Below are 26,171 nucleotides of genomic sequence, written 5' to 3'. Positions count from 1 at the left end.
CTGACTGGAACTGAACGGAGCACGAAGATTAATTCAAGTCATACGCTGTCCCCAGCTGCTTAAGGTATTTCCTGTGGGAGCCTCTGAATATGCGCTTCCTCCTTGCAGCTAAATGCACTCCGTCTTTGGAATGTTTTCCCCACCTCCTTCCTCCCTTCACAGCCAGGCCTCTGCAGAGTTCTCTGGCAGGATTTCCATGCCAGCAGAAAATAAAGATCATGGGATCTGAGCACGTCACCTTGTTCAGCCCCTTCATTTGAGACGAAGCCGAAGCCAAAGCCGGGAGAGGTTGAGTTCATGCCCTTGAGATAAGGAGTTGGCTGGTTTTCTGTTTAGCACAGCCTCCCAGTGATGTCTCACTCCTGTAGGTCTGCTCTGGTTCTGGTTCAGAATCTACCATCTAAGCAGGATCTGGCAGGACCACAGGAACTGGAGGTAGAGATGCCAGAACCACAATCGACAAATGCCCTGAGCCAGGGGAAGAAGCACTGAGCAAGGTGATGGGCAGTTTGGGCAGGCGAATGACCCAAGAAGGCGATAGAAGGCTTGGGATGCCCACACCCCTGGAAGGTAAGGGACTGGCGCTTAAGGCACTTTTCTATGAATCTGACTGCTTTATAAAAGGTCAGCGATGGCTGATGTACATTGGCTGTTCCATATAGCAATTTGCTCTGTTTCCACATGATTCTTCCGGTGTCAAGTCACTTGCTCAATGTACATATATTTCTATGGAATTCAGAAATGTCTACAAACAGTGTAGTTAGAATCAACAAGTTTTATTCTCTCTAGTCATTTCCCCTCAAAACAAATACACCAGGGTGTTGTTTGTTTTCAGATGTTATTCTTTTACAAATTTTTTGTGGAAGGAAAATGCTTCTTGAAGGTGAACTACCTCTTGCCCTACTTGTTATTTTAAACTGAACAGAATAAATATTTAAAGTCACAATTCTAAGTGTTTGCTGAGCTGTGTTTTTTTTTTTTTTTTTTTTTGCTGTTTACTTTAGTTGGATCATGCATGAATGGTTCCAAGAGTCCTGCAGATTTAGTAATAACATCGTTTGTATACATTCGGGGTAGCTTGAAGGCAAGAAAAGGAATTCGCATCTTAAAGAGTCAGCGGCTCAGTCAGCTCAGGTTGCTCTATCAAGAATACCATAGGGGCTTCCCTAGTGGTGGAAGATCCACCTGCCAATGCCTGACACGAGTCCGATCCCTGATCTGGGAAGATCCCACATGCCTCGGAGCAACTGAGCCTGTGCAGCACAACTTCTGAGCCTGGGCTCTAGAGCTCTCAAGCTGCGGCTGCTGAAGCCCACACACCCCAGACCCTGTGCTCCGCAACAAGGGAGACCACCACGGCGAGAAGCCTGCACACCACAGTGCAGGGAGACCCCGCTGGCCACAACTAGAGAAAGCCTGCTCGCAGCAATGAATAACACGCATAGCCAAAAACAAACAAATAAATCTTAAAAAAAACTGCCATAGACAGTGTGGCTTATACAACTGACGTTTATTTCTCCCAATTTTGGAGGCTGGGAAATCCGAGATCAAGGTGCCAGCTGACTTGGTGACTGATGAGAGCCCAGTTCTTGATTTTAGAAGGTGTTCCTTCTAGTGCTCACAGGGTGGAGAATAGAAAAATCATCTCATGTCTCCTCTTAGAAGGGCACTAATCCCATCACAAAGGGCTTCCCTGGTGGCTCTGGTGAAAAATCTGTCTGTAATGCAGGAGACTCAGGTTTGATCCCTGCGTCGGGAAGATCCCCTGGAGAAGGAAATGGGAACCCACTCCAGTATCCTTGGCTGGAGAATCCCATGGACAGGGGAGCCTGGTGGGCTACAGTCTATGGGATCACAAGAGTCGGGCGCGACTGAGCGACTAAACCACCAACCACAAACCCCATCACAAGGGCCCCATCCTCATGCTCTCATCCCTTCCCCAGCGTCCCACCTCCTAGTGCCATCACCTTAGGGGTTTGATTTAGGCTTCAGCATATGAATTTGGAGGGACACAGACTTTCTGCCCATAGCATTCAGCACAGCCAAGATATAAATGTAAAGAAAATGAAACCTGTCCCTAATCTACCTGCGGGGACACATGATTCAACTAAAGATCTAATGTTTCATCTGATGGAAACAGAGGGGATTTCTCCCATTCCAGAGACCAGGGTGATGGAGGTTCAGGAAGGGTTGTCCTCCCAACACATATGCCCTGCATCCTAAACTAGTAAACCAGTGAAAAGGCAAACAGAAGATAAAGCGTCTGAGTACAGAACTGCAGTCCGTTTTATTCAGGGACTGTGAAACTACATCTGGAGACCCTTAAAGACAACACATGGAGATGCCTCTTTTTTTCAGATGAGGGAGGGGATTAGGAATCCAGGCGTGGAGACTTTCTAGAGCCCAGTCTAGCAACAGTTAGGACTCGTTGACATTAGTGATGTCGTAACTTGAGGTTTAAACCCTCATTATTGCAACGGACTTCTCAAGCTCATTGAACTGCTCATTGAGTATCCCTGACCCCACCTTATTTTTAAATGCTCAAGGAAAATAAATGATTGTCCAGACAACGGCATCATGTCAAAGCTAATGAATGCGTTCTGGAGACTCAGCCTGGCCCTGCTCTAGGTCTCGTATGACGTAGGGGAAATTGCCCACCTGCCTCCTGCCTCCGTGTACCTCCCAGAACAGAATCTCTCCTAGCTTCTGCATTTACAGTAAGTCCTCTACATACAGACCTTCAAGTTGTGAGCTTGTGTGCTTTCGAAGATTCACATGTGCTTCTGTATGCCAGCTGTACTACTGTGCTTTTCAAGGTACTATACTGTAAGATTAAAAATGTCTCGTTTTTTAAAAAATTATTTTTAAAATTAATTTTATTGGAGTATAGTTGCTTTTGTTTTTTATGCATTATTTGCATGAAAAGCATTATAAATCTATTACAGTACAGTCCTAGACAGCTGACTGTGTTAGTTGGGTACCTGGGCTAACTTTGTTGGAGTCATCTGGGCTGATGAACAAACTAGACTTACAAATGCGCTCTCAGAATGGAACTCGTTTGTATACAGGGGACTTACGTTTATTTGAAAAGATCTTGCTCTTCACGACACACGTGACCAACAGAAAATATGACATTTTTTTCAATCAAGTTTAAAAAAAAAACCTGAAGTACGACTTTGGTGTGGAGTTTGGGGCCCACAAATCTCATAGTCTCTGGCTGAAACAGAAAATGTCCTGGTACATACTTTTTGCAAAAAAAAAAAAAAAAGATGATACAATGGAAGAGAAGGAGAAAGAAAAGTGGGATGTGTCTAAAGTAAAAACGTTAAAATGAAAGTTCAACCTAATACTTTTACAAAATGGGTTTTTTTTTTTCCCCTGAATAAGAGAGTAAGGGAAGTAGCTAGTCCTGTAGGAATAGCTTCTCGTCTTGTCTGCAGCTGAAGCCACGCCTGGAACACACAGCCTGGAACACAACCCCACGGCCGCAGGGTCGTCTGCCCAGCTGCGCCCGAGGTCTACGGAACAGGAGGGACCCTGCAGAGCCTGCCCAGGCCCCTGCCGGCCCGCCTCCCGCTCCTCCTCTCCTTCTGAAATATGGAATCAGCTGTCAGCGGCCTGGACTGGTGCGCTCACACCATGGGAACAATAGGCAGCTGAGTTGAGTCAAAAATAACATAGCTGCCAGCTCTGGTCTGGTGGGTTCCCATAGTGGAGAGGCATGGAGACTCTGAGACAGAACCGACCACTACCCCCAGACTCCAGCCCCCGGCTCAGCCCCGGCACTATCTTCACCTCCTGCAGTCGCCTGGTCCACAGAAACACGGGCAGGTCAATTTGCTGCTCACATACGGGAGAGCCAAGATGATAAGCAATTTTCTTAACTCTGATTTCTCTCCTAGTGCTCCGGCTTCCACATGGTATGGAAGTTCTAGAGTCACTCTGTCCTCTACGGGACCTCCATGAAACCAGCACAAAAGCCTTTATTCTATTCAGTCTGCCATTAAAATATTCCATTTCTCTGACCCAAGTCTTTCCTCCCCCACTCTTGGCTGTTCGGGCCCTCTGTGTCCATGAACTTTCAGCGCTCCGACTGCTGTGAGGGTCAGACTTACAGGACGACCTCTGTGGTCCAGAGAAGACCAAGCGGAGCACAAGCTGGGGGCAAGAAAAGAGGTCCCGGCCACTGCCCGCCCATTCCCTTGATGACGCAGCAGGCTTCACAGCTCCCGCAAGAAGGAGGGTGACGTCACTGACTTCTGATATCACCCCCGACCCCTGACTGTAACCTGTCCTGAGGAATCAGATCTGTCCCCAGCCCCTCGCTCATACTGACTTCCAGCCTCTCAGTCTGGGATGTGGGCCCCATTGTCCATGCTTCCTGCTGAGAGTTTGATCCCTGTGGGTCGGCTCTGTGCTGATCCAATCCCTCCTCATGACAGTTCTGCAAGAGCCTGCCTCATCACCTCCTGGGGACCTTGAGCGAACCAGGCTGGAAGCAGGATCAGGCTGGAAGAGCCAAATGGAAGATTCATCGTGCAGCTGGACGGCACTCCAGCTCCGAGACGGGCCAGTGAAATACTCCCACATGGGCCGCCCTGTGTATTATCAGCCTTCCGGAATAAATAGAATCTCACCAGCAAAAGACAAGGGGTTTACAGAGCCTGTTAGAAGAATGTTGGTATCTGGAATGTAGCGTTTCTATTTTGAATCAATTTTTTTTTAAATGAAAACAAATTTTCAAGGGCAAGACATCACGGCAGAAGAAAATCCTCTGCTAAAGCCAGGCCAAGTGGTTTACAATGATCCAGTCTGCATGCTGTGTGCAATACCAGGGGGTGGGGGTGGGGGACTGAGGCCAGGGAAAGGCTCCCCTGAGGCAGAGGTTGGCCGCATGTCTGGAGGATGCAGCCAGGCTAGGAGGAGAGCTCCCTAAGCATTAGTATGAGGCGCAGAGCAGAGTGCCCGAACTTGGCCATTTCCACAAAGAAAACAGACCCGACCTTTCTTCATCAGTCACCTTAGGGTCGGCGGTGGGATGGACAGGCCAGCTGGGACAAGATAGAGACTTGCTTTTAGCTGTGACTGGCCCCTTGGTGCCACCATCTTTCGCTGCTGGAGATGAGGGAGGGGGAGGAGAGGGGGAAAATCCCCTCCTCCCTTCAAGGTCCTGACCCCACTCTCTTTTCAAGCAGACGGCAGACCTCCCTGCCACTAGGGCTGAGGTCAGGGTGGTGGCTACCAGACTGAACCAGCCAAGAACTAGACCATGGGGTCCCCTGCCATGCACTCCTGTGTTGCGGCTGCTGCTGTCAGAGTCCCCGGGAGGGGCCCGGGCCGAAGGCGGTCTCGGAGTCAAAAGGATGGGCCGCCAGATAGCCCTGGTACTCCCCGTCGATCAGGCCGGCAGCGTTGTTCCGGGCAAACCAGCAGTCCACCTGCTCCTCCCCGTTGTAGATCCTCCTCTGCTTCCAGACCACCGGGACCTGGCGACCTTTAACCTCAAGGACGGCCTCAGACCTCTCTCCTGCCTCGGGAACCGGAGGATGGGCAGGGCTCTTGCTGAGCCCTATGAGTCTGGCCTCCTGGTTCAGGAATTGACCTGAGAGGGCACAAAATACATCAGGTCTAGGTTAAGCGCAAGCAATGCAGTTGAACAACATCTAACTCCGATTCGGGTGCTGGTGACCGACATATGCCCAGGTGTGACCGACAGGAAGGGGATTGTGACATCATTGTCAAGGTGATGCCTACGATCCTGGGCTAGACTCCCCCAGAGGCACCTGTATCAGTGTCTGGAGGGGTGTAGGGAGGGGAGACCTACAGCCTCCACTTCTGGAAGCCAACACAGGAAAGATGCCCCGCCTGCAAACAGAGATTCCCCGGGGGGCATCCCTGGTGGTCCAGCAGCTAAGACTCCATGCTCCCAATGCAGGGAGCCTGGGTTTGATCCCTGGTCAGGGAACTAGATCCCAAATGCTGCCTGGTGCAGCTAAATAAATATTTAAATAAACAAAACCAGGGGCTTCCCAGTGGCTCAGTGGTAAAGAATCCACCTGCCAATGCAGGAGACATTGGTTTAATCCCGGATCCAGGAAGATCCCGCATACCTCGGACCAAGTAAGCCTGTGCTCCACAACTATTGAGCCTGTGCTCTAAAGCCCGGGAGCCACAACTCCCGTAGCCCACTCGCCCTACCGCCTGTGCTCGGCCACAAGGGAAACCATTGCAATCAGAAGCCTGAGCACTGCAACTAAAGAGTAGTCCAAGCAGCAACGAAGACCCAACGCAGCCAAAAATAAACATTAAAAAATTATAACATAAAAACACAGATACCCAGTCTCCTACTGAGGCAGGAGGATGAGATGGGGGTGGATAAATGGAGAAGGAGGGTCCAGTCTTCCCCGCCCCCCTCCCACCTGGGGACCTCGTCCGTGCATGCACTTAGTGGGTGTGGGAAGCAGTGTCAGAATTCTCCAGGTCAAGCCAGGACATCACAAAGGCTGAGGGACCCGAGCTCTGCGTCCACGAGAGGAGCTCGCACTTGTCAGGCAGGCTGCACTGAGACATCCAGCTCGAGGGCCAGGAAATCCTGCTTTCTAAACCCAGCCCTGGCAGTGGCTCCTCCTTACTTGTGGTCAAAGGGCCCACATGCAATGACATGCGGAGGGAAGCCAGGCAGAGCGGGCCCACTGGGTGCTGAGCTGTGGGCTGCCCTGTGTTTGCATGGTCTCCCTGAGAGTAAAGAACCAGAGAGGGATGAAGAGAAGGGTGCCCCACTTCTTTGCTCCCTTTCCCTGAAGGTGAGTGAAAATTAGTAAAGTTCATTCCTACTCTAGAAAGTAGTCATGAAGCAAGAAATACACTTTTCACACTAATTTGAAAAGATACGTGCACCCCAAAGTTCACAGCAGTACTATTTGCAACTGCCAAGATAGAGAAGCAACTTGAGTATCCGTCACCTGATGAATGGATAAAGAAGATGTGGTGTATATACAATGGAATACTACTCAGCCGTGAAAAAGAACGAGATTTTGCCATTTGCAGCAACTCTGTCCATGGAATTGTCCAGGAGAGACTACTGCAGTGGGAAGCCACTCCCTTCTCCAGGGGATCTTCCCAATCCAGGGACTGAACCCCGGGCCTCCTGCATTGCGGGCAGATTCTTTACCGTCTGAGCCACCAGGCAAGTCACAAAAAAATTGTTAAAAAGAAGAAACAAGAGAGAGAAAGAAATCGACTTTTTATAAGCTACATAACGGAGAAGGCAATGGCACCCCACTCCAGTACTCTTGCCTGGAAAATCCCATGGATGGAGGAGCCTGGTGGGCTGCAGTCCATGGGGTCACTAAGAGTCAAGACACGACTGAGTGACTTCACTTTCACTTTTCACTTTCATGCATTGGAGAAGGAAATGGCAACCCACTCCAGTGTTCTTGCCTGGAGAATCCCAGGGACGGGGGAGCCTGGTGGGCTGCCGCCTACGGGGTTGCACAGAGTCAGACACGACTGAAGTGACTTAGTAGCGAGCTACATAAAGACCACATTTCTGGACTTCCCTAGTGCTCCAGCGGTTAAACATCCTCCTGCCAACGCAGGCAACACAGGTTTGATCCATGGTCTGGGAAGATCCCACATGCCTCAGGGCAACCAAGTCCACGCACCACAACTACTAAAGCCCAAGCACCCAGGGCCTGTGCTCCACAACGAGGGGAGTCACCACAGTGAGAAGCCTGAGCAACGCCACAACTGGAGAGCAGCATCCGCTGGCCGCAACTAGAGAAAAGCCCACAGACCCAGCACAGCCAAAACGTAAATGTAAAAAGGAGACCACATTTCTGGGGAATTTCTCAGCCACGTCAAGGCACGGGCAGCATCAGGTTCACCCTGGGAGACTGAACTCTGTGCTGTGACGGACATGGGAATCGGCCACCTACCTAACAGGCCGTGGCAGTTGCCGGAGAGGCCTTGGCCATTGGCGATGTAGAAGCCCAGGTGGTTGCGCTGGTAAGGGGCTGGCTTTTTGTAGAGGTGGAGGAGGACAACAAAGGCCACGGTGCCCCGGATGCTGACGGTGACGTTGGCATTGGCGGACACAGACACCTCCAGCCCCCGGCGCCCCACGACCGCACTCTGATTGCAGGGGAGGACCAGCCTGTCCCCACCATCCACGATGACCCTGCTGGGTGTGATCTCCAGGTAAGATCTCTCCGGCTTGTTGACGAGGATGGTGATGGTACGGAAGTATGTGCGCTGTTTCTTGTGGCCGTTTGGAGGAGCGGGGGCCCCAATCAACTCTCCGTTCACTGTCACACCTCAAAGGCGAAGGGGAAGAGAGCAGCGGTCAGACAAACTGCCCCCACTGCCACATGAAGCGATCTCATTAGAATTTCCGTCTTCCCTTGTGTTTCTAGAAGCAAGAACTTCTGCTCTCATGCAGGGACCACTCTGCGTAGTGAATGAATGAAGGAATGTGTGAAGGCGTACATGATGTGTGACCAGTGTCCTGGGTAGAAGAAGCTGATGTAGGTTTCCGCCAAAATATACACACAACTATATATAAAACAGATAATCAATAAGGACCTATTGTAGAGCACAGGGAACTCTGCTCAATAATCTGTTAATGACCTATATGGGAAAAAGAAGCCCAAAGTAGGCTGGGCACCAAAGAATTGATGCTTTTGAATTGTGGTGCTGGAGAAGACTCTTGAGAGTCCCTTGGACGGCAAGGAGATCCAACCAGTAGTCAGAAAGCAAATCAACCCTGAATATTCATTGGAAGGACTGCTGCTAAAGCTGAAGCTCCGATACTTTGGCCACCTGATGGGAAGAGCCGACTCATTGGAAAAGGCCCTGATGCTGGGAAAGATTGAGGGCAGGAGGAGAAGGGGACGACAGAGGATGAGATGGTTGGATGGCATCACTGACTCAATGAACATGAGTTTGAGCAAGATCCGGGAATAATGAAGGACAGGGAAGCCTGGCGTGCTGCACTCCATGGGGTTGCAAGGAGTCAGACATGACTTAGCGACTGAACAACAACATATGGGAAAAGCATCTAAAAAAAAAAAAAGAGTGGCTATATGTATATGTAGAACTGATTCATTTTGCTGTACACTTGAAACTAAAACAGCATTATAAATCAACTATACTCTGATAAAAATTTAAAAGTGAAAAAAAAGTGAAAAAATAAAAAATACAAGGGGGTTGACATGTTTGTCTGCTTTTGTTCCAGAAACTCTTATGTGGCCCTGACACAGTATTCCTGATCCACTAGTTCCCACTACTCCTGATTTGAAGACCCCGGGACATCATGAGCAGTGGGGTAAAATGCAAAGATTCGGTTCAGTTCAGTCACTCAGCCATGTCCGACTCTTTGCGACTGCACGGACTGCAGCACGCCAGGCCTCCCTGTTCATCACCAACTCCCAGAGTTTACTCAAACTCGTGTTCATTGAGTCGGTGATTCCCTCCAACCATCTCATCCTCTGTCGTCCCCTTCTCCTCCTGCCCTCAATCTTTCCCAGCATCAGGCTCTTTTCACATGAATCAGTTCTTCCCATCAGGTGGCCAAAGTACTGGAGTTTCAGCTTCAGCATCAGTCCTTCCAATGAATATTCAGGACTCATTTCCTTTAGGATGGACTGGTTTGATCTCCTTGCCATCCAAGGGACTCTCAAGAGTCTTCTCCAACACCACAGTTCAAAAGCATCAATTCTTCAGCGCTCAGCTTTCTTTATAGTCCAACTCTCGCATCCACACATGACTACTGGAAAAACCATAGCTTTGACTAGATGGACCTTTGTTGGCAAAATAATGTCTCTGCTTTTTAATATACTGTCTTGGTTGGTCGTAGCTTTTCTTCCAAGGAGCAAGTGTCTTTTAATTTCATGGCCACAGTCACCATCTACAGTGATTTGGAAGCCCGCAAAGACAAAGTTTGTCACTGTTTCCACTGTTTCCCCATCTATTTGCCATAAAGCGATGGGAGCAGATGCCATGACACCATGAGGAGTGGGGTAAAATGCAAAGATCAGGACTTATTTATTTCTAGTGCACAAACGCAAGATCTACGTTCTAGGCAGAACTCACCAGAGTCTGCGTGATCAGAGACCAGCCTCAGGATGTGCCCGGGTTCTCCATCGATGTTGAAACAGACGGTGAGGTTGCTCAAGGGGAAATCCACGACGAAGTGGGGGTCTCCATCCGCTGCCAGGCCAGGGCAAGAACAGGAGAGAAAAAGAAAGAAGAGACATTTATTGGGCACCTTCCTGTGCAAGCACTCTTTTCCTATTTTCTCTTGTGTTGTTGACTTAATCCTGTCAACGGCAGGTCCTCCGTGTCAACACGAGGAAGATGCCTGGGAGATGAAGCGGTGCAGTGGTTACACAGGTAGCTTGTGGAAAGTAAATATTTGAATGCAGGTCCCCTAAATTCAAATCCAATGCTCCTATGACGACACTGCAGTCAACTGAGCTGCAGAGGTAAGCGGGGCCTCACCCTACACCCCCAGGACGACTGAGCCCACCTTCTTCAGTTCCCTCTGTGGCTGCTCCTAACCCCTTCTGTCACGCTTAGGCCAGCCTAGTTAAGTGATGTGGATGAGAACTTCCTGTCCTGTCTCTGGAGAGCCACGGCCCTAGAGACATTCCCAGCGCCAGTCGGACACAGCCCTTGCGTGAGTGGCAATGACTGAGCCCAGTTTAGAGCTGTTGACAAGTGAAGGACACAGAGTCAGCTGGAGGCCAGTCAGCAGTGACCGTGGCAGCTCCTCCTCTGGGTCCCTCTGACTGTCCTGCTCTCAAAATTCTGTCCGCAGATAAGACCCCAAAGTTTGGCTGACCCCCGCTCCTCGCCTGCTCCCCTCATTTTCACCTCTGCTAAAGATGGATGGCCTTGCCTCTCACCGTACAGACAAAATATTTCCCGAGAGTCCACATCAGTTCTCTTTTCCCACAAGATTGGAGGGTTCGTTTCTCTCTATACACCAAACGCAGCATGTTTCCAAATTCCTTTCTACTTCATGTGTACACACGTATGCATGCACAGGACTGATTTTCCTGTATATGTATATGTTCCACCATTTGTATATGGTGAGGGGTGGTGGACCAGGAGTTCAGTGTTTTCAAGCTGTGAGCCAATTGAGGGTCTTGGAGGAACTGCTGAGAAACCCCTTCTGTCCCCAGCCTGACGCCGAGGGGCCTCTGGAAGAATCTGGTTGATCTCACTGTAAACTGCCTCAAGCATCCAGTGAAGGACAATGTAATAAAGACATACAAGGTACAGGTCTTTTGAAGACCACTGGTCTTCAGTGGTCTTTAACCACTGAAGATAAGAGTGCATATCTTTGGCACTCTGCGGGCACGCATATAACTGCGTGGCAGTTCTCTGAGAGCGCCTTGTGCTCACTCCACATCATTTCTACTCAGTCTACCAAATTCCTTTACAAGGGAAGATGTTGCTTGCTCCAAAAAAAGAGAGGAGCGGTCTGGAAGTCATTACTCCGCTCAGTATCCAAGAGGAAAGTTTTCTTGCATTCCATAACGCGTGTGTGCTCAAAGGAATGACACCCTACCCACTGGGGACGATGTGTTTCCTCTACCCAGAGCTAATCTCCAGAATGTCCCTGGCTCTGTGAACCCGCAGGCCCAGTACCTCAGCAGCAAGGCAGTAAGGAAGGCTTACAAAGGCAGATGTGTACATTTGAAGAATAAAACGCAGGGCTTGGGTCATTATTCCATCCAGATTTTTATTATAATCCCAGGAAGCTGGCCAAGGGAAATTTTATGGTATTGTTATCTGTTCTTCCCTTCTAAAGCCAAGGATTATTAAAATAATAGAATAATAACGTTTACAAAGTGTCCACTGTGGCAGATAACAGTGACACCAGAAGCTGGAAGTGAGCATACTTCAGATCTCTAAAAACAAATGTCTTTTCAAGTCAACCATGATGAACGTGTGCCTCTGTCCAATCCATCCTTCTACCAGGGCTCCTTCTGGGGTCCTGAGGGCTGTGTTATCTGTGGAGTTTAGGTGATGGTGTAATGACAATCGGGGTTTTGAGAACTGCCCCCATGCTGCAGACTTGAGCCAAATAAATATAGGCCCTCACATCTTGTTCTATGAGCTGATCTAACTGGCTTCAGGGAATTCCTTGTCATCTTAGTCCTAAATATCTCAACTCTCAATCACACACAAGCATATTCTTTCCTTTACCTGATGTTTTGGAGATTTTAATCCTTGGGTTGTATGGTTTCTTGACAGCAGGTCCTGGAGAGGAGAAAGAAGAGACCCACCATTGTTATTTATTAAAGAGGAGGAAGTGAGAGGTATAGAGAGTTGAGATGAGTCAAATACAGCTTTCAGATACATTTGTGACAATTTAAAAACATTTGTTTTACAGGAGGAGCTTGGCCTCCCAACACAAAATGAAGGTGTAACATAAGGAGTGGTAACTATTTTATTCCTTATAAATTAAATAATATTCTTGGCTGTGATTTCTGTGTATATGATAGGAAAAAATACAGAAAATATTCTATAGTTATGGGGGAGGTGGAAAGTAGAATTGTTTAACTGGAACAGAGTTTTAGATTTGCAAGATGAAAAAGTTCTGGGGATCTGTTTCACAATGATGTGAATATACTTGACACTAGGGAGCTGTACACTTAAAAATGGTTACAATGTAGAGGACAGAATGGTGGGTGCCAAGAGGGAGCACGTCGAATGGTTACAATGTAGAGGACAGAATGGTGGGTGCCAAGAGGGAGCGTGTCGGGGGAGGGGTGGAGTGGGAGGCTGGGGTCAGCAGATATAAGCTTTTACAAATAAAATGGATAAACAACAAGGCCCTAACGTATAGCACAGACAACTATATTCAATATCCTATTATAAACCATAATGGAAAAGACTAAAAATAAAGAATGTATATGTGCGACTGAACTGAACTGAACTGATATACGTATAACCGAATCACTTTGCCGTTCAGCAGAAAGCAACAACATATTGTAAATCAACTACACTTCAATTTTTAAAAAAGAATGGAAAAATGGTTATGATGGTAAATTTTATTTAACCTTTTTTTAATAAAATAGCACTTTACAACAACCAAAAGGATACAAAAATGGAAAAGAAAAAGATATCACGGCAATCCAGGTCTAGAGCCGTGAGTGTAAACACAATTCACAAAGCAGCGGCAAAAATAAATATTAAAAAATAACCCCAAAGTAAATTACTTGCTGTCAATAAAATAAAATTAATATATTGTTTCAAGCTGTCTGTATTAACAAGCTTATGCTCCTTGTATGCTTGTGCTTCATTGATCTTTGCACCCAGAAAATGAAGATCATAGTATCTGAACATTTTTAAGTGTCCCCTTCTCTAACTGACCCCTCATAAGCAGGACATGGACAGAATCAGGTCAACCACAGGCGAGAAGCGACAGCTCATCTGGATCCCTGCTTTGGGAGCCTTAAACTGTCACAGACACTCAAAAAATCTTAAAATTAAAAAATCATCAGAGCTTTAAACAAAACGAGGAAATTGTCCTGAGTACTAACTGATGCTTCAGGAAAATTTTATATCTAACGAGCCTTTTGCTCAATCAGTTCGTTATTCCTCATCTGTGTTCTTGGCCCTCTGAGTCCTGTGTCGTTTATGAGTTTGCTATCTCCTGAAGCTGCAGAAATTTGAGTTAATAACATCAAATCAAGATGTTACTCAAAAAAGCCATTTTCCCTGGATGTGGCATAGATCTTGTAGCGTGAACTCATAGCACTATGCAACTTACTTATTCTTCATCCTTTTCACCAGAATGAATATTGTCCTAGTTTTGCCAAGACAACCTCCACTCTTTCTAAAAACTCGATGTAGCGTTTTTCACCTCTACATTAGGGTCTGGACTTTTCGCTAAATTTCTAGTTCTGCACTCCTCATGGGAGAGGGTATCTAACATGTGCAGAACCCTCATTCTGTACTTAAGATGCTGCACATTAATTCTTGCAACAGCCCTTCAGGAAAGACACCACTATCTGCATTTTACAGGTAAGAGAACAGAAGCTCAGAGAGGTTCAGAAGCCTGCCCCAGGCCACAGCTGGCGAGGAGATGCCACGAGCTGAAACGGTCTGGATCCTAAGGTTGTGCTCTCTCCACCACGGCCAGGTGATTCTCAGAGTTTAGAATCTGAGGATCACGTGAGGCCTGGGTTCATGTCAGTTCCCTCACCTTAGGAAATGTGAACCTAACAGGAAGCTAATAAAAACGTCACATATGAAAAAAGTGCTGTTTTCCACAAGCAGATATTACTGAGAATATAACCCTTTGCTTTGGTTGAATTACTTTTCCTGCCTTTTTCCCATTCTTTTTTTTTTTTTTTTTTTTGGCTGCACCTCGAGGCATGTGGGAATCTTAGTTTCCTGACCAGGGATTGAATCTGTGCTCTTCGCATTGGAAAGCGGATTTTTAATCACTGGAGCACCAAGGAAGTCCCTCTCATTCTTGTTTCTACTAATTTCCCCTGAAAAATAGCATGGGGACAGATAATAAAAAATTTCTGTTTCAACTCTGAATTCTCTTATATAGAACTTAATTTATTCTATATAATTTAAATAATATCCATAATAAAATAAAATTTCATTTATTTCATTGTAAACAAAATCATTAAAAATACAATTTTAATAAAAACATGAGAAGTAAAATTCATAAAATATACAAGACATGGGCTATGATAAACCTAGACAGCATATTAAAAAGCAGACATCACTTTGTTGAAAAAGATCTGTATAGTCAAAGCTATGGTTTTTCCAGTAGTCATGTATAGATGAGAGAGTTGGACCATAAAGAAGGCTGAGCGCCAAAGAATTGATGCTTTCAAATTGTGGTGTTGGAGAAGACTCTTGAGAGTCCCCTGGACAGCAGAGATCGAACCAGTCAATCCTAAAGGAAATCAACCCTGAACATTCATTGGAAGGGCTGATGCTGAAGCTCCGATACTTTGGCCACCTGATGTGAAGAGCTGACTCATTGGAAAAGACCCTGATGCTGGGAAAGATTGAGAGCAGGAGGAGAAGAGGGTAACAGAGGATGAGATGGTTGGATGGCATCATCGGCTCAATGAACATGAGTTTGAGCAAACTCTGGGAGATAGTGAAGGACAGGGAAGTCTGGCATGCTGCAGTCTATGGGCTCACAAAGAACTGGGCACAACTGAGTGACTGAACAATAAAATACAATATATAGTAAAATTTCATTTTATTTTACCTATAAAATTTTATCATATAAATTTTATTTTTATCTATATAAAATCAAGCATACGCATCAAATGACATAACTGAAGTGTTTAAAAATATAGAAAGGTGGGCTTCCCTGGTGGTCCATTGGATAAAAATTAGACTTGAAATGCAGGGGAAACCGCTTTGAGCCCTGACTCGGAAGGATCCCACAGGCCGTGGAGCAACTAAGTTCGTGTGCCAAACTACTGAGCCTGTGCTCCAGAGCCCAGGAGCCACAACTACTGAGCCCACATGCAGCAAGTACTGAACCCTGTGTGTCCTAGAGCCTGTGCTCCACAGGAGAAACCACTGCAAACAAGCCTGCACGGTGCGACTAGAGAGGAGCCCCCACTCTCCCCAAGTAGAAAAAACCCACGTGCAGCAATGAAGACCCAGCACAGCCAGAAAAATAAAATGAACAAATCTTTAAAAAACATACAGAAAGGCACTTATAAATGAACATTTGTTTACTCGTCTGTTCATTCCTGTGGCTCGTGGTAGGCACTCAATATTGATGACTTATCAATAGACTGACTTTACCTTCTTGAACTTCTCTATAGCGATCCACGGTTTATAATAACAATACAAACACAAGCTAACCCACTGTTGGCTAGGAGCTGCAGGAAGAGAACATTGTTTATAGAAATTACGATACAAGAAAATAAGAGATGACCTTGGCCTGAAAACGCAGCCAGAAAGGGCCGTGTGGGTCCCCACACTGAACCACGTATATGCTCACCTGGCTGCAGGTGTGTGCCTCGCAGGCTCTGCATCACCGTTTCGGGTCCAGTGGCCACGGATTCGCTGGACATGCTGTAGGGGGCCTCTGGGGTCTCTGTCCGCGGTGCTGACTTCAGCGTCATGGATGTGAAAGGGGTGAGGAACCGGTGGTTCACGGCCAGTGCCTGGGCCTCCTGCCTCAGCCTCTCCCTTTCTGGCTCCTCGATGCTCTGCAGCCAGGCACTCAGCAGCTCCTTCAGGGTCAGGTAGCTCCAGAGACGTTCCAGGTGGTTGGGCTCCTCCTGGCCATGCCCCCTGGGCCTGGGGCTCTGCGGGACGTCGATCCCCACCTTCCGGGGCTCCACGGGCACGTCCTTCTTGAGCACCACGAACTTCTTACTGTTGCTGGCCGTGACCTCCACGCGCAGCCGGTCCATTGCCCTGTCCACCAGCTTCCCTGCGATTACGATCTCCGAGCCGTTGAAGTAGTTGGGGAACAGGGTCCTGGTGGCACGCTCCACCAAGCCGGGAGGATAATCCACGCGGATGTCAGAGAGGAGCGGGGTCCTGATCTCATCGTAGAACCTGGGGAGGAGGAATGGAGGGGAGAATCAGGGCCTGCCCGGGTAGCAAGCAGGACAGGGCTTAGAGGAAACCATGGGCTGCTGGGGAGGCAGTTCTGATCTTAGAAGCAGCCAAGTCCAACATTCCACCCAGAACATCTCAGACAGGAGGCCGTGCAGCAGAAGCTTGAATACCACTGGTGATGGGGAACTCACTGCCCCACAAGCTCCCTCGTCTCTTGTCCACTGCTCTGAGGAGAACCAGGGAGCTCCTGGCAGTAAATCACCATTTTCCTTCCTGCATGTTCAACCCACTGGTCTGTTTTGCTTCTGGAGTAACACAGTGTGAATGACGGTAATCCACCTTCAGTATTTAGATGCTGGAAGACACTGACCTTCAGACGGTTATAGACACTGCTGCATATTCCGTGAATATGCATACTCCTTCTTACCTAGCCTAATTAATCTTAACAAGTCTTCACAGAGTATAATTTCAAGAATCCCTAACAGTCCCGCCAATACTTCACATGGTTTTTCTCATTAAATTCTATCATCTGGCCAGAATCCTCCTGTCACAGGTGAGAAGGCTGAGGCACAGAGGGTCTTAAGGCCTAAAGTCATAAGGCAGGGCCAGAATGTGAACCCAGATCAGCCTGACTTTAAGACGCATAGATCAGATTCGGGGTCCAGCCTCACGTCCAGGCCTCCTGCTGAGCCCACCCCTGCCCTCCCCACCCCAAGGACACAGGCAGACTTGGGGTCCAGCCTCACGTCCAGGCCTCCCGCTGAGCCCACCCCTGCCCTCCCCTCGCCCTGAGGACACAGGCAGACCACGGACCCGATGAGCTGGGCGCGGGCGTCGTGGTCTTCGTGGACTCGCCGCGTGAGCCCGCAGTTCTCCAGGGACAGCTTCTCCAGCAGCTTGAAGTCCACGTCGGCCCCGATGCCCACGGTGAAGATGCAGACCCGGCCCCGGGTGGCCTCCCGGGTGTTGTTGAGGATCTTAAGGGTGTGGGTCTCCCCGACAGTGGGCTTCCCATCCGTCAGGAAGACCACGAGGGACACACTGCGGTCCTCGATGTCATTGTGGGCCACGTAGTCGTTGAGCAGCTGGATGCCCCTCTGCAGGGCCCCGTTGATGTCCGTGCCTGCGGGACACAGAACACGATGCTAGAGGCTCACTGCCTCCCTCACCTGGACACACCTTCACACCCCTCCCATGCACCTGCAGGAGTGACAGGTGGGGAGAGCAGCCCCCTGCACTCTCTCCAGGTCACACAGGCAGCCTAGAAACTCCACAGATGCATAGGAATGGTGCAGAGTTATATAACCTCGTCCTGAAGGTGTCTGATGGGTGTCCCAGGTGGCTCAGAGGGTAAAGAATCCGCCTGCACACTCTTTACAACAGCCAGGACGTGGAAGCAACCTAGACGTCCATCAGCAGACAAATGGATAAGAAAGCTGTGGTATATATACACCATGGAATATTACTCAGCTATTAAAAAGAACGTATTTGAATCAGTTCTAATGAGGTGGATGAAACTGAAGCCTATTATACAGAGTGAAGTAAGAAAGAAAAACAGCAATACAGTATATGAGCGCATATATATGGAATTTAGAAAGATGGTAACGACGACCCTATACATGAAACGGCAAAAGAGACACAGATATAAAGAACAGACTTTTGGACTCTGTGGGAGAAAGCGAGGGTGGGATGATTTGAGAGAGTGGCACTGAAGCATGTCTATTATCATATGTGAAACAGATCACCAGTCCAGGTTCAATGCACGAGACAGGGTGCTCAGGGCCGGTGCACTGGGATGACCCAGAGGGATGGGATGGAGAGGGAGGTGGGAAGGGGGTTCAGGATGGGGAACACATGTACACCCATGGCTGATTCATGTTGGTATATGGCAAAACCACTACAATATTGTAGAGTAATTAGCCTCCAATTAAAATTAAAAAAAAGAAAAGAATCTGCCTGCAATGCAGGAGACATGGGTTCAATCCCTGAGTCAGGAAGATCCCCTAAAGGAGGAAATGGCAACCCACTCCAGTATTCTTGCCTGGAGAATTCCATGGACAGAGGAGCCTGGCAGGCTACAGTCCACAGGGTCACAGAGTAGGGCAAAGACTGAGCGACTGGGCGCACATGAGGGTCTCTGATGGGGCCTCAGCTTAGGTGTCTCCATTCCCTTAGCATGACCGATCTGCACCTCTTTTGGAGAATCGCTTTGAAAGGGCAGGAGGGTGTTGGGTGCAGGGACTTGGAGAAAGAACGCACCCCAGAGGGAAGCAGGGAGCACCAAGTGTGGAGGTGGGAACGTGGAGACCTTCTCGGGGATGTCACGTGTGGCCTGGGGCTGGAGGACCAGGATTAGAGAACTCACTCATTTTTTTTTTTTATTATTGCTGGCATCGCCTTTCTGGCTTCTGGCCTCTTCAGGGTCTCCCCTTTTCATAAGGACCCCACCAAGCGAAGGCTGTCCAGTTTACACCTCCTGCTACCCCTGCCATTTCTAATTCAGACACGCTTGTCACTAGCAGCTCTGATTAAAGTCAGGGGACACTGTCTGCCGTGGGTGCTGGACAGGTATTTTGTTTGGGGTACGGCGAGATGGATGGCGGGTGGAAGTTAAATCTACCAGCCAACACGAGGCTTCTAGATTCTAAGAGTTTCATTCAACCCTGCTGCAGCTGCTCTACCGTTGCCAAGAGAAGCCGAGAGTTCTGACAGCTGACGTGAACACCCATTTCTTTTTTCGGACCCCAGTGGTTATTTTCTTAAGTGGCGTTCTTGACAGACCAAATATTTCACTCATTTTAAGTACACAGTTAATGATTTTTAGTAAATGTATAAAGCTGTGTACCCATTACCACTATCCTGCCACCTGATTGGCGTGCTTTTTAATCTCCCTGCAAAATCTACCATATTTGATTGAACCAGAAAATTTCCCCCATTGCTTCACATCCTGCAGAATTTATGGCTGAAAATATAGATGTCTGTGACTGTGCAAACACATCACTAATTCGTTCTAAGATGCACACATGGTCCATATGGAAGGGGAACTTACAGCTAAGACAGCACGCAGCACTTCTCTGGGTTCGCCCGCTTGCCTCTCTGAATGCCTCACCTAGCTTCATTGCCTCTGAAGGTGTGGACATGGACCAGTAGGCAGGTGTTTATTTCCTCTTTGATCCAGAACTTAAGCGATGCTGCCAAATCTCTCATTGCACTTTAAAGCCAGGGACAGCCCCAGGCAAAGGATGTGCTTAGCTTTTCTCACGCCAGGCACAGCAGGGCTTGGCATCGAATCTGTTAAGTTGAGGCATCTCCTGCACACTTAACAATGGGGGTGGGCAGTGGGGGCTGGGACTTCCCTGGTGGTCCAGAGGCTAAGACTCCAGGCTCCCAAGGCAGGAGGCCCGCTTTAATCTCTGGTCAGCGATCTAGATCCCACATGCCAACACTAAGAGCTGGCATACCACAACTAAACAATGCCTCGTGATGCAAGTTAAGTCCTGGTGCAGCCAAATAAAAACAAAAAATGAAAAAACAACGGGAGAGTTCCCATGGAGAGTTGAGAGAATCCCAACCATTCCACTGAGAGCTCCCTCAGGGATATTAAAGGACCACAGTGCACCACCAAGAAGGTCTATTTGGGTAAAAATGGCTATCTGTGTGTGTGCTTAGTCGCTCAGTTGTGTCCAACTCTTTGCAAAACCTGCCAGTCTGTCCATGGGGATTCTCCAGGCAAGAATGCTGGAGTGGGTTGCCATGCCCTCCTCGGGGTGGGGGGCGTCTTCCCAACCCAGGGACCGAACCCAGGTCTCCCACATTGCAGGCGGATCCTTTACCAGCTGAGCTACCAGGGAAGCCCCCAAATGGCCATATCTGACAGCTAGAGAAGACTTCCTGTGTGCGGCCACTGTTCTAAGTACTTTAAATATTTTAACTCATCCTAAAAAAAGTCCATTATATCCTCATTTTACAGATGAAGAAAAGGAGGTAGAGGTTAAATGCCTCATAGCTGGTGGGGCTGGATTCAAATCCAGGCAGTCTGGCTTCAGAATCCATGCTCATCTCCTGATGAGGAGAGGAGATTAATTTTCTGTTCATCTGCAGAGGTTGGGTCAATGAACTGCTGAGACCAAAAAAAAAAAAAAAAGGAAACCAGTGTGGTTTCTAAGGTTTAGATTCCAAAAGGGCATAATACACATCTGTTTTCTAAAGCTTTATCCTGCTCCCCCCTATACACACATAGCTTTCTAATAGTAAGCAGCATCTTTAAACTCATTTTAATGCATATTCTTTAAGTAGATACTGTATGTCAGGAGCTATGCCAAGTTGTTGCTCAGTCACTAAGTCGTGTCCAGCTCTTTGCAATCCCATGGACTGCAGCACGCCAGGCTTCCCTGTCCTTCACCATCTCCTGAAGTTTGCTCAAACTCATGTCCTTTGAGTCAGTGATGCCATCCACCATATGATCCTATTGTTCCCTTCTCCTCCCACCTTCAATCTTTTCCAGCATCAGGGTCTTTTCCATTGATTTGGCTCCAGGAACTACAGGCTAAACAAAGAAGAAGGGAAGTCTCTTTCCTCAGAGACTTCCCAACTTCCTTCCAAGGATCATCACTAAAATATTAACTCTAAACTTTCATTTCTCACTTCAACCAGTAAAATTATTCCTAGATCACATTGTTGTGGAAACTGGTAGGAAATCCCATTGTATCCACAAATCAAAATTCCATTCACACAAGATCAAGTTCCGAAGTTCATTTGGGAAACCAGAGCTTTGCCTTGGACGGAAAATAACCAACATATGAGTGATGAGAAACTCAGATGGAAGAGGATGGACAGAACTGGGTGTTTTATGTCTCCAGATCGTGAAAGCAGAATCACCTGAATCCCCCAGGAGACAGTGTCTCTACGGGCCTTTAGGAAGGATGGTGAAGGTCCAGTAAACATGCCAATACTGAGCTTCCACCAGGCGCCCACTGTCCTCAGGACCAGTTGACAGCGGGAATAAGATCTGGGTCCAGGGTTGATGGCACTGACAGCCAGCACAGCTGGTAACACACTGTCCTGAGTCTCAGATCATCTCAGAGCTCTTTCTGGCCTTTCCCCTCATCTGCGTCCTTACCTAGGCACCGCCCCCCAGGCGAGGGTGCAAAGGCTCCATCACCTTTCCACCTAGAGCATCTCCCAGGCCACCTGTAGTCCAGGAGGACCGACAGCTCAGGGGGGCGGCTCCATCTGCTGCCTTAAGGTTCTCACACTCAAACACACAAAACACTGAATCAGCCACTTGACTTTCACTCCTGGCCCCGAAAATCGATTTACAAAAAGAGCTGCATTGTTTGGGATCCGTGAGATAAATCAGGAAAGGCTCCAAAACCTATCAGATATTTCCCCTGTAACTTATTTGACCATCTTAGTTCGGTGCCCAGAAAAGGAGAAGCAAGCTCCTGGGGAAAGTGCTCACCTGTTATCTCCTTTCCTGTGATCAGCGTCAACTTTCAAATCCCTGTATCGCGTCTCAGCAAACAGGCAAAGCAGGACGTACTTACCTCCGCTCGGCGACATGTGGTGGATGTAGACTTTGCCATCTCTGATGCTATTGGGAGTAACTGACACCAAATGGTCCTTCCACACTTTGATCCGGTTGGAAAACCCAACGATATTGAAATGGTCCTGGGGTCGCAGGTCATGCAGAATCGTGAAAAGGGCATCCTTGGTCTAGGCAAACACAAAAGCAAGGCCAGTCATGTCCCATTGCATGAGTCTACACACCCCCTGGCTTGGAAACTGCACGCTGGGGACAATCCCAGGGTTATAACGGAGTGCCTGCTCCATAAAAGGACTTGGATAAATGTCAAGGAACTTTATCACCTAGCCAGAAAAAAAAAAAAAAAAAACGGCTCAGTGGGAAAGAATTTGCCTGCAATGCAGGAGACTTGAGTTTGATCCCTGGATTAGGAAGATCCCCTGGAAGAAGAAATGGCAACCCACTCCAGTATTCTTGCCTCAAGAATGCCATGGACAGTGGGCTACGATTCAGTGGGTCACAAATGAGTCGGACAAGACTGAGCAGCTAAACAACATGTTATAACTTTATATAAGACATGAATGTTTTTCACATACGAAATGTCCTGTCTGCTCTGATCCACATACATCAAGCCTCAAGTCTCTGGAACTTCATGACTGCTGTTCTTGAGACCTGGAGTGTCCTTCCCTGCTGCCTTATGCCCGTTTCATCTGACAAGTCCTTAGTCATTCTTCAAAACCCAGCTAATGTGCTCTATTCTGTATTTGAATCATTTTCTAGCTCCTCTAAGAGAGTGGACCTTCTCTCCTCTAGGCTAGCACTGCCCTCAACGTACTTATAGAGTAACGTGCATCACTCGTCACGACTACAGTCTGCTCTCTGTCTCTTTCCCTTCCTCCAGTGAAGGCAGGTTCCATCTTTTTTTTTGGCTGTACTGGGTCTTCGTTGTGGCACTTGGGCTTTCTCTGGTTGAGGAGCAAGGACCTGGTTGCCCTGAAGCACGTGGGATCCCAGTTCCCTGAACAGGGATTGAACATGTGCCCCCTTGCATTGGCAGGCGGACTCTCATCCACTGGACCACCAGGGACGTCCCTCCGTCTATTTTGTTATCACCCAGAGCAGAGAACTCCTGACACACACTAGAGAGAAGTTCAGAGAATGAAAGAACACAAGGACGATTCGTGAATTACAGAGGAAGGGTACGAATCAGAACTACCACTGGGTTTTACGAGAGAATGAAGCACCGTGGGCTGCAGTGACGTAAGAAGGCATTTCAGAGGACAGAGGGGTTCTGAGGATGAGGCCCGAAGGACCTGGGTAACTTGAAATACAAGGAGGACATCCTGGAAAGAAGCCAAGAAGGTCATATGTTACCGCATGTAACACAGATTGCTAATGGGAATTTGCTGTATCCAACACAGGGAACCCAAAGCCGGTCCCCTGGGACAATCGAGAAGGGTGGGATGGGGTGCGAGGTGGGCTCAACAGGGAGGGGACATGCCTCCGGCTGATCCATGTGAATGCACAGCAGAAACCATCACAATATTGCACTCACTCTCTGATTAAAAACAAAATAAAATTTAAATAAATATTTTAAAAACATTACCATTACTTTGCCAACAAAGGTCTATCTAGTCAAGGCTATGGTTTTTCCAGCAGTCATGTATGGATGTAAGAGTTCGACTATGAAGAAAGCTGAGCGCCGAAGAATTGATGCTTTTGAACTGTGGTGTTGGAGAGTCCCTTGGACTACAAGGAGATCCAACCAGTCCATCCTAAGGGAAATCAGTCCTGGGTGTTCACTGGAAGGAATGATGCTAAAGTTGAAACTCCAGGACTTTGGCCACCTCATGTGAAGAGTTGACTCATTGGAAAAGACCTTGATGCTGGGAGGGACTGGGGGCAGGAGGAGAAGGGGACGACAGAGGATGAGATGGCTGAATGGCATCACCGACGCGATGGACATGAGTCTGAGTGAACTCCGGGAGTTGGTGATGGACAGGGAGGCCTGGCGTGCTGCGATTCATGGGGTCGCAGAGAATCAGACACGACTGACGACTGCACTGAACTGAATGCTGCACACCTTGAACTCACAGTGCGGTGTATTGACTGTACCTCAGTACAACTCGGGGGAAATCAAGGGACACACAAAAAAAAGCCCCCTTCTCTGAGGGCCTCTTTCACGTGACACACACATCTTTTCTGGCACTCATGGCATGGCAGTGTCGCTATCTCTCCCAGCCCTTCCCCTGCCGGGACCTCCGCGTCTGCCGTTCCCTGTGATGGATGCTCTGTCCCACAGTCGGCGTGCCCGCTGCCCCCTCCTCGTCCTTCAGTTCTGGGTTCACTCGCTCCTCTGTCCTTTCAAGCCGGCACCCTGGCCCCTGCCTTCCCAGCGCTGATAGAGAGAATGTGATGACATATCTGTGCACTTACTGGACGGTCCATCTCAGCCCCGCGTCTCCGAGTGCAGAAGCGTTTTCTGTTCCGTCACTCTTGGGTCATACCCAGCTGAGCCTGCCCGCATGGCAGATTCTTGAAACAAGCTTGCAGAAAAAAGTGAGTGCTGGGAAGACTGTCCATCTGCGACACCAGACTCCTCAAAACAGCTGTCCCCTTGTTTCCTCCCGGCCCTCCCAACACAACAGTTGGCACATTGTGGGCTGTCAGTAAATAGCTGCTGAATGACCAATTGAGAGAAAAAGAGAGGGAAAGAGAGAGAGAGGGAGGATTCTACTGAGTGAATACAAAGGGAGTAGAGACACAGCCCCCATCCTTGAGAAGCTAAGACTGAACATTGAGAACGGTGATCTGCACGAAACACGGCTGAATGACGGACAGCATTAAAGCAAGAATGAACAGATCAGGTCGCGACAATGAACAGATGTGGGTGGAGGGCTCTGAGCGCGCCGCTGACGGAACTCCAGGAAGCTGGCCCCACCTTGACCCCTCACCCTTCTACCCACTCAGAGCCAGCACAACCCCAGCGTGAGCAAAGATGGGCTCAGCATCGCTCCCATTTGAGAGGCTGGACCTCTGGGAAGCCTGAAGGTCCACAGCTGGGCGGTGCCAGACAGGACTGGCAAGCCGAGGCAGTCCCTGGGACAGCACAGTCGGGGGCCCGCTGCTAAGGCAGCCACTTGGACGTGTTCCCGCTGCTGGGGCTCAGAGCTGGCAGGGGCCCCCAGAGTGCAGGCTGGGGCCTGGGGAATCTCCTCAGAAGGCTGCTGTTTGTTTAGCGGCTGTCATCCCTAGGGATCCTTAAATAGCGAGCTCAAGCCCTTGAGAGGGGCTGGCCTGGCTTCTTGGCTGCTGTTTTCCCTCCTCATAGAGGATTCTCTGCTTTAGGAGCACTCCTTCAAGTCTCTCCACCCTCCTCCCCTGAGCTCAGCAATGAAGGGCTTCTGATGACCGTGTAAGGCCACAGCTCTGCCTTGTCCTCAGGAGCACTGGGGCAGGCAGACCCACGGGCTCCCGGGAGTTCCACTTCCAGCTGCCTCGGGACCTTTGCACTGGTCTCCAGGTCCTTATTCCAAGGGGCGGGGGCGGACGCTGCCTGGAGCCACCACCACCATTAACCCTTCCTGAGCTCCGACCAGCGCAGTCTGGGGAGCTCTGCGTTCTGCAGAAGGCTGAATAGGCAGGAGGAAGGTGTTTGCCCAGATAGAAGAGAGAATGTGAGGTGGCTTCAGCTGGTGTTTCTGCACCCTGCGTTTATATGCTAAAGACAAACAGAAACCTAGGCAGGCTTTTCCCAAGAGTATACCCTAGAGACCAAGGTAAGCACATTCTAGAAAGATCAGAGGAAGCCCAGAAAGATAAGAATGGATGTTGCAAGCTGGTTCAAAGGCCTGAGCTACCCTGGAGGCACTGACTGGTCATATCCACTCCTTGGTGACCCCAAAGGGCACTCAGCAAACACCAGCCTCTACATGTCACCAGAAGGCCTTCTTACAATGTTCCAAGTTGTGTCTGAACTGAAGGAAGGTACGAAAGGTACACAAATACAATGGAGAGAGGAAAAGGAAATACTTCTCATTATTCAGATAGTAAAGAAGCACCCTGGCCTGCA

General features: G+C 48.6%; 1 protein-coding gene across 1 annotated transcript in view; it reads right to left on the bottom strand.

Moving 5' to 3' along the window:
- Nucleotides 1–1,491: 1,491 nt before the first annotated feature.
- Nucleotides 1,492–26,171, bottom strand: part of ITIH5 (inter-alpha-trypsin inhibitor heavy chain 5) — an 86,797-nt gene continuing 62,117 nt past the window's right edge. Inside the window, exons 8-14 of the mRNA XM_040248244.1 lie at nucleotides 22,122–22,290; nucleotides 17,389–17,698; nucleotides 16,007–16,572; nucleotides 12,217–12,270; nucleotides 10,093–10,209; nucleotides 7,938–8,315; nucleotides 1,492–5,602 (exon numbers count right to left, since the gene is read on the bottom strand). Of these exons, the coding sequence (XP_040104178.1) occupies nucleotides 5,313–5,602; nucleotides 7,938–8,315; nucleotides 10,093–10,209; nucleotides 12,217–12,270; nucleotides 16,007–16,572; nucleotides 17,389–17,698; nucleotides 22,122–22,290 (1,884 nt within the window). The 3' untranslated portion in view covers nucleotides 1,492–5,312. The remainder of the gene's footprint in view (nucleotides 5,603–7,937; nucleotides 8,316–10,092; nucleotides 10,210–12,216; nucleotides 12,271–16,006; nucleotides 16,573–17,388; nucleotides 17,699–22,121; nucleotides 22,291–26,171) is intronic.

The sequence above is a fragment of the Oryx dammah genome, unplaced genomic scaffold (genome assembly GCF_014754425.2).
Source record: "Oryx dammah isolate SB20612 unplaced genomic scaffold, SCBI_Odam_1.1 HiC_scaffold_10, whole genome shotgun sequence".
Taxonomy (NCBI): domain Eukaryota; kingdom Metazoa; phylum Chordata; class Mammalia; order Artiodactyla; family Bovidae; genus Oryx; species Oryx dammah.
The sequence above is the reverse complement of the archived record's forward strand: the minus strand, read 5'-3'. Positions and strand labels throughout refer to the sequence as shown.